Genomic DNA, 14023 nt, shown 5'->3' on the forward strand with positions numbered 1-14023 from the left:
AGACAAAAATATGTCTATAATATATAACACATATATATGTCATGACAAATTTTAAAACTCTACCCTAGTAAATCCCTGCTGCACTGACTGCCTTTCCTTCTCTTTATTATTCACACACACACACACACACACACACGTACCCCTTTGGCGTAACAAAGGATCAAGTGTTCCACTGGACTGGCCAGACCATTACTGACAAAACCCAAAAAAAAAAAAAAAAAATTAAACAAAGGACAGACAAAGAGCGGGAAGGAACATGGAATATAAAAAGGAAATAGGAAAAGAACTCTAAATATAAAATGCAGGAAGGAGTTTTATGTGTGTGTATATATTGTACGTAGAGAGTGTGGAATGAAGGAGATAGCAGCACAGAGAAAAGCTTATTCCCCATCCTTCATGTGACCTTAAGCAACAAGACTTCCACTTTTTTAGCTCTCTCATTCTCTCAGTCACACACAACGGGACGTGGGGAGGCCAGGCTTTGATGTTGGCACAATAATCTTAGTCCCCGGAGTACGTTAGATAGAGAAGGTGGAGCAATGGATGGCCCTGAAGGGAATATAGAAATACACGAGTTGGTGTGTGTGGACTGTAGACTGACTCAAATGATGGAGCCAGGCACGCACAGACCCAGATAATGACCCAGCTGCCAGTAATCACTTCTAAGGTCAAGGTATGCAACGGCATTTCCTTTTCCATTTAATGGAGCCCATTTAGCATGCATATATACAATTATCTCATACCAAACCCTAGTGAGCTGCCTACGTAGGCGGCATTTTAGGGCATCTCAGACACAAAGGCTGTTCTGGAATGTCGACTAGTTAATTAAGGTACCTAATTTTATCCAAAGGCAGCAGCAGGTGATCCCATAATGCACTGCTTCAAGCTCAGCAAATAATAATTTCAAAATGGCGGATAAGGCAAAATAAATGTTTTTTTTTTAAATATATATATATATAGATTACTATTTTATTAAATACTGAAAAATATTGATACAAAGCGGTTGTAGTAAAAATATATTTCACTTACAGACACTGAATTATTTACTGTTTTAACCACTTTTTTGGGTGCCTACATTTCTTTGAAACACTATTTTTTATGCTTATTAAGATTATAAGCTATAATTTATTAAGAACGCTTTTCGCTTAGCAACATACTAACTCTATTTAAACCAATTGGGAGTCGAGTCTCCCATGCGGAGTGCTATTTGTGATTTGCTTGTATAAATCGGTCACTAGTGAGATCCCATGATGCTTAGGTTCCTGTCTTGGAAGCCAACTGACTATCTAGGGACTTGCTAGGTTTCGGAACAGAGCTAAAGCACTAATATAGCAAAGAAAACCAACAAATCATCATCTCCAAAATTAGACTTTTATTGGTCATTTGGGCTGCAATGGGTCATAATATCAACAAGTAACTGCAACCAGAGCCGACAGAACTCTGGACAGCCATCGTTCATTAAAAAGCTGTTAATCATCTTATGGCTGAGCCTCTTGAGTGGACTGGCCTCGTACTTCCATCCTGCTCTTTTAATTGGCCCTCTCTGACGGCATCCAGTGATACACACGCACGCACACACGGTTCTTTAACGGGCAGAGACGGTTATGATGAGGGCTTCGGTCCATCTTTTCAGTTTAGTTCAAACATGAAGATCCCGAAGGATCATGCATTTAGGAGTATGGCCTTGAACGTCAATCGACATCTTTGATCCATGAGAGTGGCCTGGGGGAGAAGACAATGGAAATGTAGAACGTAGCAGAGAAGAACAAAAGAAGCGAAAAGTCAACAAGGAATCCTTGACGCAAATGGAAGGTGATGAATTGGGCCGAAAGGACGAAAACCAAAAAGGAATGAAAGCAAGTGGGTATTTGGACCAAACTTCTCCGTCACTTATTTGCTCTAGTCTCCTTTGAGGTGGGCGTTTCTTTAATTGTGTGGAAATAAATTTCAGAAAGACTGTTTTATACGGAAAAGATAAAAACATGCAAAAATCCTTGTGTCTGTAGTCCAAATTATACATATACAAGTTCTTCACGCCCTGTTCTTTTTCGTAGACTACATCAAAAGAGGAGAAACAAAATAAAAAACTATGTACACACCATTTAATTTACAGTGGAGTAAAAAATGAAAGAATACCAGGATGACTAAGGCAGATGACATTTGAAAAAACAGGATGTTTTCATTTGCAAAATCCTAAACCACTTCAAAAAACAAAACAAAACAAAAAAAAAATGCAGAGAGAGAGAAATAAATGAACAAAACAAAACGTTCTGCTACCAAATAATAATGCTCGTCTCCCATTTTGCAACCAGCTGCATAAGTTAACATTTTGGTGAAAAACTGTGAATTTATATATGTTTATATATATAAAAAGAGGAAAACGCAACAAAAACGAGAAACTGAAATCTAGTTTCTAGCATACTGTACAAAGCTGTTCTCTCTGTCTCGACGCTCTCACTCTTCCAAAGTCTTCGGTTTGATACGTGAACGAACAGCGTGGTGGTGAGAAACGCAAACAGAGGTGTATAGAAGCATAAACGTTATAAACAGGCTCACGACAAAAACACTCCAAAACTCTGAGCCACCAAAGCCATTGAACAGAAAAACATCATCAGGTCAAATCAACAAAGACCGAAAAAGAAAGTAAAAACGAAACCAAAAAATGTACAAAAAGGCACATAATATCCCAGTGCTTCTGTACTGTGAGATTCAAGTGTAACTTAGCATTCATTTAACGTTCTTTAAGCGTTCCTTCATACGTTTGTACCGATGATCCTTCAAACTTAGGGCGAAAAAATCCTGGACTGAACCAAAACTAGGCGGACTTCCTTCATTAGACCCCCTCTGTCTACAACCGAGGGCCTCGGAAAGCCTTTGCTTTTTTTGACATGGTGGTCTTCCTTCCACTGTCTAGTCTTCATTCTCTGTCTCTCTAGGGTATACTGGTTTCTTCATCATTTTGATTCTGCACACTGTCCACGTCCCACAATAAAAATAAAAAAAAGTACCACACTGGTTTATAGATGTTTCTTTTCTTCTTTAATTTCCCTCCTCCTCCGGTCCTTCCTTCTCTTTTCTGTGGTCCTGCAGTGATGGCGTAAGCTAGTCGTCGTTGCCTCCGTACATGTCGGCGAGTTTGCGGAAGCGAGGGCCCCAGTCGTTGAGGTAGTCATAGTCCTGGTCGCCTCCGCTGCTGGAGGAGTGAAGGGAGCTGAGCGATCCAGCTGTGGAGCCGCTGCCCTCGTAGTCGAACACCAGCAGGGAGTCATACGGAGGGGCCGTGGGATCCGTATCGGCCGCCTTGAGACCCTGGAGAACATGATGAGAACGGATGTGGTTTTATAATAGACACATCTCAAAAAAAGCACATCAACACTGTCTAGTACAACCACTTCAATTACTCATTTGGTATTGCTGTTTAAGCGCAGAGGGGGATGGGATGGAGAAAAAGAAGTAGGAACAAAAGAGGAGGAGGGGAGATGGGAGGAGAGGGAAGTCAGAGAAGGATTGGGGTCGCCTTGCAAACAGATGCTGGGCTCTGGAACAGGCTAAAGCATTTATTTATAAGCGGCGACGTTCTGGAAATGGCACAGCTAAGCACAGTCTGAGCTCGCGCAATTAAACGATGAAACACTGAACACTCTTACAGGGCGCTGGATGAGAAACAACTAAAGTGAGAAGAGGAAGGAAGGAAGGAAGGAGGAAGGAGTGACAATACAACTGAAAGCCATTAAGTAAAAAGAGTGTGTGTCCTATTTCACATACTTATGCAATATTCTGTACCATTTTTTTGTATTTGTGTGCAGGTGAATCTGAACATTTGAATGATCATTATTTCCTATAATGTAAGGAAATGTGTCTTGCCTGTCTGGAAACCTGCAGTTTATTCAAAATGTCACATGTGGCTCCAGCTATTTTTTAAACCTCTTTAGAAGTTCCTCTGAAGTTTAATCTTTGAACTTTCTCATAATCAAATTAATTTATTAGAATACAGTAATTTTCAGATGTTATAAATTCTAATATATTAACCATCTTTTGATTATCTCAATACATTCACCTTATTTTTTTTATTTCTTCTTCTGTTAAGTCACTTAATTTTTTGCATGTTTTGTCTGTATAAAAATATTATTATTATTATTTTTTGCATGTTTTGTCTGTATAAAAAACTACAAGCAAAGTGCACAAATGCACTCAACAGTCATAACAATCTCTACTTAATCAGCATAAATGTACTAAATCTAGCATTTGAAATGCCATTTCCTTCTAATGGAAAACAAGTAGCAGCGGTGCAGCATTTCACACACACAAATTTAGATACAAAACTCGAGGCACAAACATTCTATAGACAAAAACGCATTAACTGTACAACATTTATGGGCATCACTGACAAATTCAAATGTTAAATTTACATGATGTGCCCAACCGATTTTGGTAGTGAATCAAACATCCAAATGCACAATAAATTTGAATGCCTTTGGCGCTTAGAAATGCTGTCTAGGTAGGCAGCTCACTTGGTTTTGAAAGCCTGCCAGATTGTACAAATAAAGTTCTATTCCTGGCATAACACAGTCCAGGCAGAGTGCTAACATAGACTAAACACTGTATAGACGTTCAGCTGACACAATTCTGAATCCTGAAATCGCTTGTCCAAACAAATCTTTCTATAGACATAAACAAAACTCATAAGTGACAATTTTTGTTGGAATGCTAAAAAACAGCTAAAAATCCTAACTGCTGTGTTTCTTTAAAGAAGTTTGGTCTAACAGTTTGGCAAATGCTGCTGTCTTCAAAGCTATCTACATTTAGCAGTAATGTTTAATTCATTACCTGCTTTAAAATCTCACACTGCTTTGAGCGCAGTTGCACTTCTTAGAGCATGTGATGTCTGCATGTGTGCGTGTGCGTGGGAGGGCGTGCATCCACAGACTGTAGCATGAGATATTGAATCCCTGAGCCTGGCTAATATTCAACGAAACCTTGGTCCAATTAACCAATAAATCACCATTAAGTCTTATCACTGGTGCCATCGAGCCATTTTATATGACATGACACTTTAGAAGAGCGCACACACGGCGTACCTCGTGGATGAACTCTCCTATGTCTCCGGGATGGGGTGCGCCCGAGCGGATGGGATAGTTGGGCTCCGAGTGCATCGGTCGCTCGTCCAGCCGGCGGATCCCGACGGGCTTGATCATGTCTGGCTCCAGAGTATCAGGCTGCTGCAGCTGGCTCAGATCATAGTCCTGAAGAAATACAGATAGCGGGAAGAGACAATCACAAATAGGGTTAGACGTCTGCTCAAAGCCCTTGGTTTTCTGGAAACATCTGCATGGAAAAAATGAACGTTTTGACCTTAGTAATGTAATTACTTTTCAAAAGTTAGCTAAATATGATCCTAATGTCCTAATTTAGAAAAAAATGTTATCACTAAATAATATTAAAAAAATATATATACATATATACAATTAAAAATAAAAAGGTTTTATTTATTCTAACATTCATTTGTTTCTTTTAGGTTAGGAAGTAATCATAATTAGTACAAAAATATAACTGTTTGATATAAAAGAGTCAAACTCTATGGTATTTCCTCCTTTCCCTAGCTAGCCGATAGCCAAAACTATTCTATAATATATGATTTGGCAATACAGATAAACACATTGCACAGCTGGGCTGCTGTTTATTGAAAAAGATGACAGGAAATGGCAATAAAAATAACCATGGTTAAAACAGAAATGGATATGAAAGGAGAATATATCTGCCTTTTCCAAGACTTGGTAAAAAATTGCGGTTTGTGGAGTATTACTTTGAAAATGCTAGAGCTCTGAGCGAGATGTTGAAGCAAGTTGAAAAAACAGCACACCCCAGGCTTAAGTACATTACTAATGGATGTTTTTAGATTTAATGTTTTAATTAAAAATCTAAAACTGCCAAATGGTCACTGTGGGAGTTCGTTTTAGGGGATAGAAAATATCATTAACTCATGAAAACCATAGACACCAAAATGATAAAACAGAAAATGTTTGAGTGTTTTTGTGTGTGTGTGACTGTGTGACTGTGTGAGTGTCAGCTGCGCAAAACACACAGTTTGGCTCGAATGCAGATCTGTGAGTCTCGCACATACTCACAGTACCAGGCAAAGCAGGAACTGTTTCATCAATCTAAAATTAGTCGCCTACATGCTATGACTTATAATCAGCATTACTTGCACAATGAATGCTGCAAATTAGTCAGTCGTTAAATGTGCACCATGCAGCTTAAATGAAAATCATGAACATTTAACGACTGGTTAAAAAATGAAACTTTTAAAAATGTTTTTGTTAAACAAGCTAGACTGTAAAGAGTAATTCCGGGCTGAAAATAACTGTGTATGCCCAGCAGCAGAAACAGAGAGGGAGTGCATGTACCTGGTCTTCCTCTCCGCCGCCCTCCTCGTCGTATTTGAGTATGTTGTCTCGCACGTCGTCCTCTGGATCGATCAGCAGCTGCTTGGCCTGTCTCTCTTTATCACGTCTCTTCATCCACATCACAAACATCAACACCAGCACTGCAGAGAGACAGAAAGGGTGATGCAGATCAATAAAAAAAGAGCAAAATGACTTGAGATCAGACAGTTAAAGGTGCAGTGTGTATTTTTTAGCACCTCAAACTGAAATTGACGTTTTGCTAAGCTCCGCCCCCCTCAGTTACTGTTACTCACTCAAGACAAGCTATATTTTTGTGAATAGGTATGCTATATTAATATTCTGCATTTATTCTGTGATATTATTCACGTCAAAGTATTTAATCTGCTGTTTTTATAGGTAAATTATGCAAGTAAAGTGATATAAAACGGCAGAGACTGCAAATCAGAATTATGCAAGAGTTCCATTCAAATTGCAAATTTAATTGAACGAAAAACAGGTTTTACATCCCATGTGATCGAGAGAACAAAATTGTCACTTTCACAGAAGTTTGAGCAAAACAGAAATGGAAGTTGTGGCTATTGGGAAAACTACTGTGGCTCTTTTTTATTAAATGTAATAAATTACTTTAGAGCGCAGGGACAAAACATTCTGAAAAATGTCGTCGCTAGTGAATGCCTTATATATGATGGGCGACGGTGTGTGTCAACCTGTTTTGGAAGGTGAAAGTAACCAATTGTTTTGATGACAGGCTTTGGCTCCAGTGTTTTTTGAAGACCCGAACCCAGTTTATGCAATGATATTGGTCTGAAGTGAACTATTCAATCACATAACTCTATGCAAATGAAGCATAATGTGTTTCCATCAGATTTTATGTGTTTAAGTCTTCTTGCTGAATAAAACATTAATCCACTTCAAGAGAGCTTTTACAATTTTTTTTTTAATGCACATGAAATTAAATCTTTTGTGACTATATCGACCAAAAGCAGATCACATGTGCTTGGCAACTGATCTGACCAATTGATAAGAACTCCACTGCCTGGAAGAAACTACAGTCTCTGACTAGAGTGTGTGTTTTACCCAGCAGGATGATGATGCAGATAAGTATGGCGATGATGGCTCCGGTGCCCAGCCCGGCTGCCATGATGCGTTCCATGTCCACGCAGTCGCCGTGATGATCGCACTGGCACACTTTGATGCGCAGGTAGGTGGTGTTGGACATGGGCAGGTTCCCCGAGTCTGTGATGCTGATGGGCAGCTCGTATATCCCGCTTTCCAGGTAACTTATCTTCAGACTTAACTGAGCGTGATCGCCTACAAAACAACCACAAATAAGACAAAACAAATGAGACAGATAAAGTCTGGCAAGACAAATACAAATAGATTTGAGTAATTGTTCATCCCAGCGAAATCTTTTCAATGTGGCGTACCACTGATTCGAGTCAGTGTCCAGTTCCTGCGGATGTCAGAGGGTCGGTTGGGCAGTTCGAAAGCATAGGGCCCAGCGTTGGGGTTGAGGTCTCCGTCAACAGCTGTGATATTGATTGCGTTGGGTTCGGGACGCTCGCAAACTTCAGCTTCTTGAGGGAAGACTCGAGGTGCGTTATCGTTTATGTCTAGCAGGTTGATCTGCAGAGTACCCGTCCCACTCGCAGGGGGGACACCTGTTGAGGGACAGAGGGAAAAAGACTTCAATACAAACAAAAGCTGTGTCCCAATTCAGAGGCTGCATCCTTTTGAGGCTGCATTTGAAGACTGAATGCGTCACCAATTCCAAGGCTCCATCAAATTCTACTTCAAAATGAGTCCTTTGTTTCCTGCATCATGAAGGATACAACAGAAGGATTCTTCACGGCCCAGACTATCTAAAGATGCTTTCTTGAGAGAAAATGATGGATTACACATTTAAATGTACGTTTTGTGTCTCAACTTGAATATCAGCTTGGTTTAAATGTTGACATTTCTTAGTAAGATGCTATGCAATCCTCTGTAGGCTAGGTCTCAGTTAACAACGCTCGGTTTGACCTTTGTGGTCTTTTAAGTCTGCATCCTTCGAACTATGCAGTCCTTCAATTGGGACAGATTTTGACTATGGATAGTTAACAAAAAAAAAAAAAAAAAATTGAATTTTAACACTATTCAACACGTAGTATAAAAAAAATGTAAACTGCATGATGGGACGATTTATAAATAACATAACTTGTGTACCTGGAGTCCTGGAAACTGATTCCATACAGCTCTTATTGTTTTGCTGTGCAATAAGCATCATGACCGTGAAAGATTTGTGGGTGTGACATCTGAGCATGAGACTGATATTTGAAAACTGACGATACAGACGAACTACAGCAGTTAACGACTTCAGGTTGCTCTCTTCTGGGTTGCTGGGCATGATAACTCATTTACAACCCATAATGCACAGTCTATAAGATCCAATCAACCTGCCCACGTCCATGAAATATCTGCGAACAAGAGCCCTTTTACCCAGCACAGACTGGACCATTAATCCCTAGAAAAGAGCTTAGTTTCTGTTTCAACAGAAGTAACAAGACCTTTCAACTTCACTGATCTTTAAACAAAGAGCAAGAGATGGGCAGAGCTGTTGGGCAGGCTGACGGATCGGCGACTTTCTGTTCTACTCCTAGCATTCACAACACATTTTTTAATCTGTTCCAGCCCTGAAAGCCCCTAACTCAAGTACGACTAAGTGTCCTTAATTTATTGAATCAGGAGTGCGAATCAGCATTGAATTAGATGTAGAAAAACTTCTTTGTGGGAAAGGAAGCTGATCAGCACTGCTCCTTGCACACCAAGATTCAACTGAACTGAGAGAGAATTCACTAAGGATGTTAAGATAGTGTTGTGTGTTTGCATGGTCTGTCTGCATTATTTTAGCTCTTGATTCACACATGTAATATATAAATTAAGGTAACAGCACAAACACACCCCAAAAAAGTTATAAAGTCAATTTGCAAAACCTCAGTTCCCTAGGGGAGCATTTCCTATTCAATGATGTAACTCGCTGGAGTTGATCATTGGTCAAAAAATTCAATAGATAGTCATAAGTTTCCTAAAACTGTATCAATGTTGTCACATATTTGCCCTTCAAACCATGCTGGTTCAATAATATCGAACATTTGGTACTGATGTCACAAAGGTAGTGGAGTAGGAAATTAATCTGCTTGAGACTATATTAATGTCAGATTATTGCTGTAATTAACAAAGATGGCATCTATATACTACTTTGCTATTTTTGTTTTGTATTGTTTAGCTGTATTTACAGATGTTTGTTTCAATCATGGGTTATGTCTTACTCTCTGGGAACTTATAACATGCAAGTGAAAGATATAACAACTCTTCTTTGCAGATCTACTCAAGTTCAGTTCAATTTGATGGTGACTGTTTGTGGACTGCTGTCTCCAAGCCATTCCAGAGATATTCAGTGGGGTTTAAGTCTGAGCTCTAGGCCTTCAAGGATATTCATGCATTTCCCATCCATTTTTCCTTCTATCCTGACAAACACCCCCCGAAACAGGATATTACCGCCTCTATGCTTTACTGTCATAATGCAGTTATTTGGATGGTGAGCTGATTGGATTTCCGCCAGACATATCTTTGGTGTTGAGGACAAATAATTAAATTTTAGTCTCATATACTTAAGAATCTTGAAGATGGGTTTTTTGGCAAAGCTCAGTCGTGACTGCATGTGGCCTTTCTTGAGGAGTGTTTTTTGTTTTCTTGTAACCCTCCCATACGAGCCACATTCGTGGAGAATTTGTGATAATGTTGTCACATGCACACAATGACCACTCCTCTTATAAAATCCTGCGACTGCTTCAGAGTTGCTGTAGGACTCTTGCAAGCCTCTCTGACCAGTTTCCTCCCGACTCTTTCATCCAGTTTAGATACCGATCCAAGGACGGTCTGTGTTGTACCACATACAATCCACGTAATAATAGACTTCATTATGCTTCTAAGCATTGATAAAGCCTTTGCATTTATTATTATTTTTTTTTTCATCAATCTCCTGAATTGTGTTATATCTTTTACTTGGATGTTGTAAATTGCACTGAGTAAATACTACTGGATAAAACAAAAACTGTGTCTGTCTTCATTTCAGGCTGCAAAGCAACAAAATGTGATTATTTTAAAGTATATTATTGTCTATACCCATTGTATATGGATAAATACACCCCAGATTGGTTCTGAGTGCTCAGTTGTGGTGAACACAGCAGACTTCTACAATACAAAATAAATGTCAGTAAATGTACAGCATCACTGCACCGCTGTGATCCAGACACCTTTAAAAGACAGAAAGTGCACTTGACTGCACCACACAACTGGATACAACACTAACTTCCATCATTTCATGAATTACATCTGCAATTCTCACTGGAAAATGTATACAAACAACCCTTTGAACTGAATTTTGTTTCAAATATTTAGATGAAATAAAATTGCTTATTAAAATTGCCCCCTGCTTTCAAGCACAATGATAATTGGCCATACAACTAGCGTTGAGTTTGCACAAATAGTGCTGATCTATAACAAGCCTAATTTACATAGAAAGTTGTGTTTGTGCTGAAAAGATTGACAATGATTTAATTTACATACAGTGCTTCGCTACTTCAGTGCATTAAGTGTATAGATAAACTGGGTTACAGGTAGATTTTTCTGTTGAAATACAGCATACAAAATGGTACAACTGTTTAATGGGTGCTTCTAGACAAGCTTTCAAATGTACAGCACGTGTGTGTGTGAGAGAGAGGGTTCGTTTCACAGCTCGGATGCAGTGAGAATGTTAAACACTACAACAGAATAGGGCCTAGCAGACTTCTGTAGACTCTTTCACACAGTGGGTAGTGTATGTGCATATGTGTGTGTTGCTTCAAAGAAAAAGTAAAAGAAAAGGAAAAAAGAAAAAAACAGGTAAAGTAAATGCATACATATTTAGATTGAGTTTGCATATGTTGTTGATGCGATCTTTAACATGGATGTGTGGGCCTGTGTATATCACTGTTGCAGTTTGTTCGGGTTGCAATTCTTCCCTAGAGCTAAAATCAATGGAATCACTCAATTTCAACTGGTTCTGCATACATACACATTCAAACATACACAGTTGCTCATACCGTTATCAGAGGCCAAGAATGTGGCGTTGTAGAGGTTGTTTTTGACATATGGAGACTCTCTGTCCAGGACAGCAATGGTGGAAATTCGTCCATTGTTGGGGTCGATCTCTAGCCAGTTGGCGGGGTCAAACAATTTAGAGTACCTTCAAAACACACCATAAAAAAGCTGGTCAAGACTGACTTATTTTGTCAAATTAAAGGTGTTGAACAAATGAGGTATGTATCCCACAATGCAATGCTTCTATCTTGACCTTACATTTCCACTTTGACCAGTGTTGCTATTGTTATAACTAAAACTATTACAATGTTTTTGGTAACTGACCTAAAAAAAATAAAATAAATAAATAAATAAATCGTATAAACTTTTAAGGTTTTACCATTTAAGCTGAGTTACTGAAATTATTAAATCTAAAACTGAAACAAAAATAAATAAAATATCTATGGAAAATATGAAAAAAAAAAAATCACATAAAATTACTAAAACTGAAAACATATAAACAAAAGCTAATTCATTTCAAATTATTAATAAATACTTTAATAGTACATAAACAATACTAAAATAATCAGTGTGTTGGATGAATCAGAAATATTATCAGTTGTAACTGCCAAACGGCACTTGTAGATTAAAATATTTGATCAATATTTGATAAAAGAAATGTTTATTTTATAATAAATAAAAATAAAGTAATATGACAAAAACATAACATTTATCATTGCACAATGCCTACTCTTTTTCATTTTATTTCATATTTATTTAAAAATAATACTAGACAGTGAATAATTTATATTATGAAATATTCAGTAAGTAAGTAGTAAGCTAGTATTACTTTCAGAACATAGTCATTAAAAATTAATTAAACAGGCCATATTCATTACCATCCATTTTACATGATTATTTTGCATTATTTAACCTATTTTTTTTTTTTTGCTGCTTCTCCTTTAAAACTTATGTAAATAACCTCTGATATGATTGACTGAGTAATGCATTTTTGCAGTTTAGTTTCCATAAATGCTCTGAAAAAGTTCTGCTTTTGTCTTCATAGTGCATCATACTCTGCTATTTACACTTTGTTTTTTGTTTCAAAATGTATACATAAGAGCTGGTCTGTAGGTGTACATGCATGTGTGTGTTATAATACCTAATAGTCTGCTGCATGTATCTGTCTGGATCATGAGCTGTAAAAGTCGTTAGCATTGACCACTGTGGAAGGCCTTCCTCCAGTTTGACCTGTTTGGGGTTGGGGTCAAAATTTGGGCTTTCGTTCACGTCGATGACGCGTATGGACACGGTGGATGTAGACTGACGGGTGCGATGGATCCCAGGCGTCAGCGGCGCCTCATTGTCAGCGACAACAGTCAGCATGAATGATCGATTAATCTCATAATCAATTGGCTGCACACAAGGATACACAAACACAGAGAGTCAAGTTAACAGTGTCATAATCTGTTAGAAAAAAATCTAAATGATACAATGGATGGATCGTGTTGCAATTAAATACACAGAGGAGAAATGTTTGAATAATAATTAATGAATGACTCATTCTCAATTAAGAGACATAAACCATTAACTCAGCTGAACAGCAGGTGGAAGCTGTTTCCATGAAGACTGTCTTTCGCTCTGTATTTGAACCCCTGCCTGAGGGACTCTAGCGAGATTCTATTCTAGCGAATAGCAGCGCAGCCCAATTACAACATTTATACAACAATTAGTTCCGCTCCATGAATCTGGTTGGTTGAGCAGAGTCCTGGGACTTTTCACTGTTTGTATCACTCCGCTTCTCTGTTTATGACATTCCCGACCAGAGTATGTGAGGGGTGTGGATTGACAGTAGAGGGATATTTGGAAGTATAGTGATCTTCTGCTGCTCTGATTTCTCTCATGAGTAAGCAGGATATGTAAAACCCAGAGCGGAACCACTTACATACTTTGTTCCAGACCATTTGTCAGTATGTTCATTCCTTAGTAACCTTCTTAACGTGTTGCCGTGCGTGTTACCTTGACGACGGTGACGAGGCCTTCATTAGTAACAGGATCAGTAGGGATGGAAAAGCGTCCGGTTGGGTCCCCTGATATGATCCGGTAGACTGCATTCCAGGCTGGAGTCCCCGGTTCGTCTTTGTCAGTCACGGTGAGATTCGTCACTATCACATTCACACGGTTCTCTGGGACCTCACCATGGAACTACAGACACAGACAGAGAGAGATCGATTTTCAGCAAACATGGCTTCGGTGAGACATGTGTTCAAGTGTGCGTGTGTGTGTGTGTGTGTCACTCACAGTCTCTCGGGTGAACTCTGGAGTGTTGTCATTGACATCCAGCAGACGTATGACAGCAGTGGCGGTGTTGGACAGACCGTACATGGGGTTTCCTTCCATATCAGTAGCTTGAATGATCAGGGTGTACTGAGGCACCTTCTGCTCAGCACCAAAAGCAGAACAAGATAAGTTAGGTTGAAAACACAAGATAGAAATGTTTACAGAAGTGGCTAACAGGA

The 14023-nt window shown here is 38.8% G+C and overlaps 1 protein-coding gene across 1 annotated transcript in view; it reads right to left on the reverse strand.

Annotated features, from left to right (window-relative positions):
* Positions 1-1352: 1352 nt before the first annotated feature.
* The window catches only part of LOC113063266 (cadherin-2), a 46906-nt gene continuing 34235 nt past the window's right edge, over positions 1353-14023 (reverse strand). The window contains exons 8-16 of the mRNA XM_026233523.1: positions 13806-13943; positions 13524-13709; positions 12667-12920; positions 11528-11670; positions 7832-8065; positions 7482-7715; positions 6405-6544; positions 5079-5243; positions 1353-3309 (exon numbers count right to left, since the gene is read on the reverse strand). Coding sequence (XP_026089308.1) covers positions 3103-3309; positions 5079-5243; positions 6405-6544; positions 7482-7715; positions 7832-8065; positions 11528-11670; positions 12667-12920; positions 13524-13709; positions 13806-13943 — 1701 coding nt within the window. The 3' untranslated portion in view covers positions 1353-3102. The remainder of the gene's footprint in view (positions 3310-5078; positions 5244-6404; positions 6545-7481; positions 7716-7831; positions 8066-11527; positions 11671-12666; positions 12921-13523; positions 13710-13805; positions 13944-14023) is intronic.

The sequence above is a fragment of the Carassius auratus genome, chromosome 45 (genome assembly GCF_003368295.1).
Source record: "Carassius auratus strain Wakin chromosome 45, ASM336829v1, whole genome shotgun sequence".
Classification (NCBI taxonomy): Eukaryota; Metazoa; Chordata; class Actinopteri; order Cypriniformes; family Cyprinidae; genus Carassius; species Carassius auratus.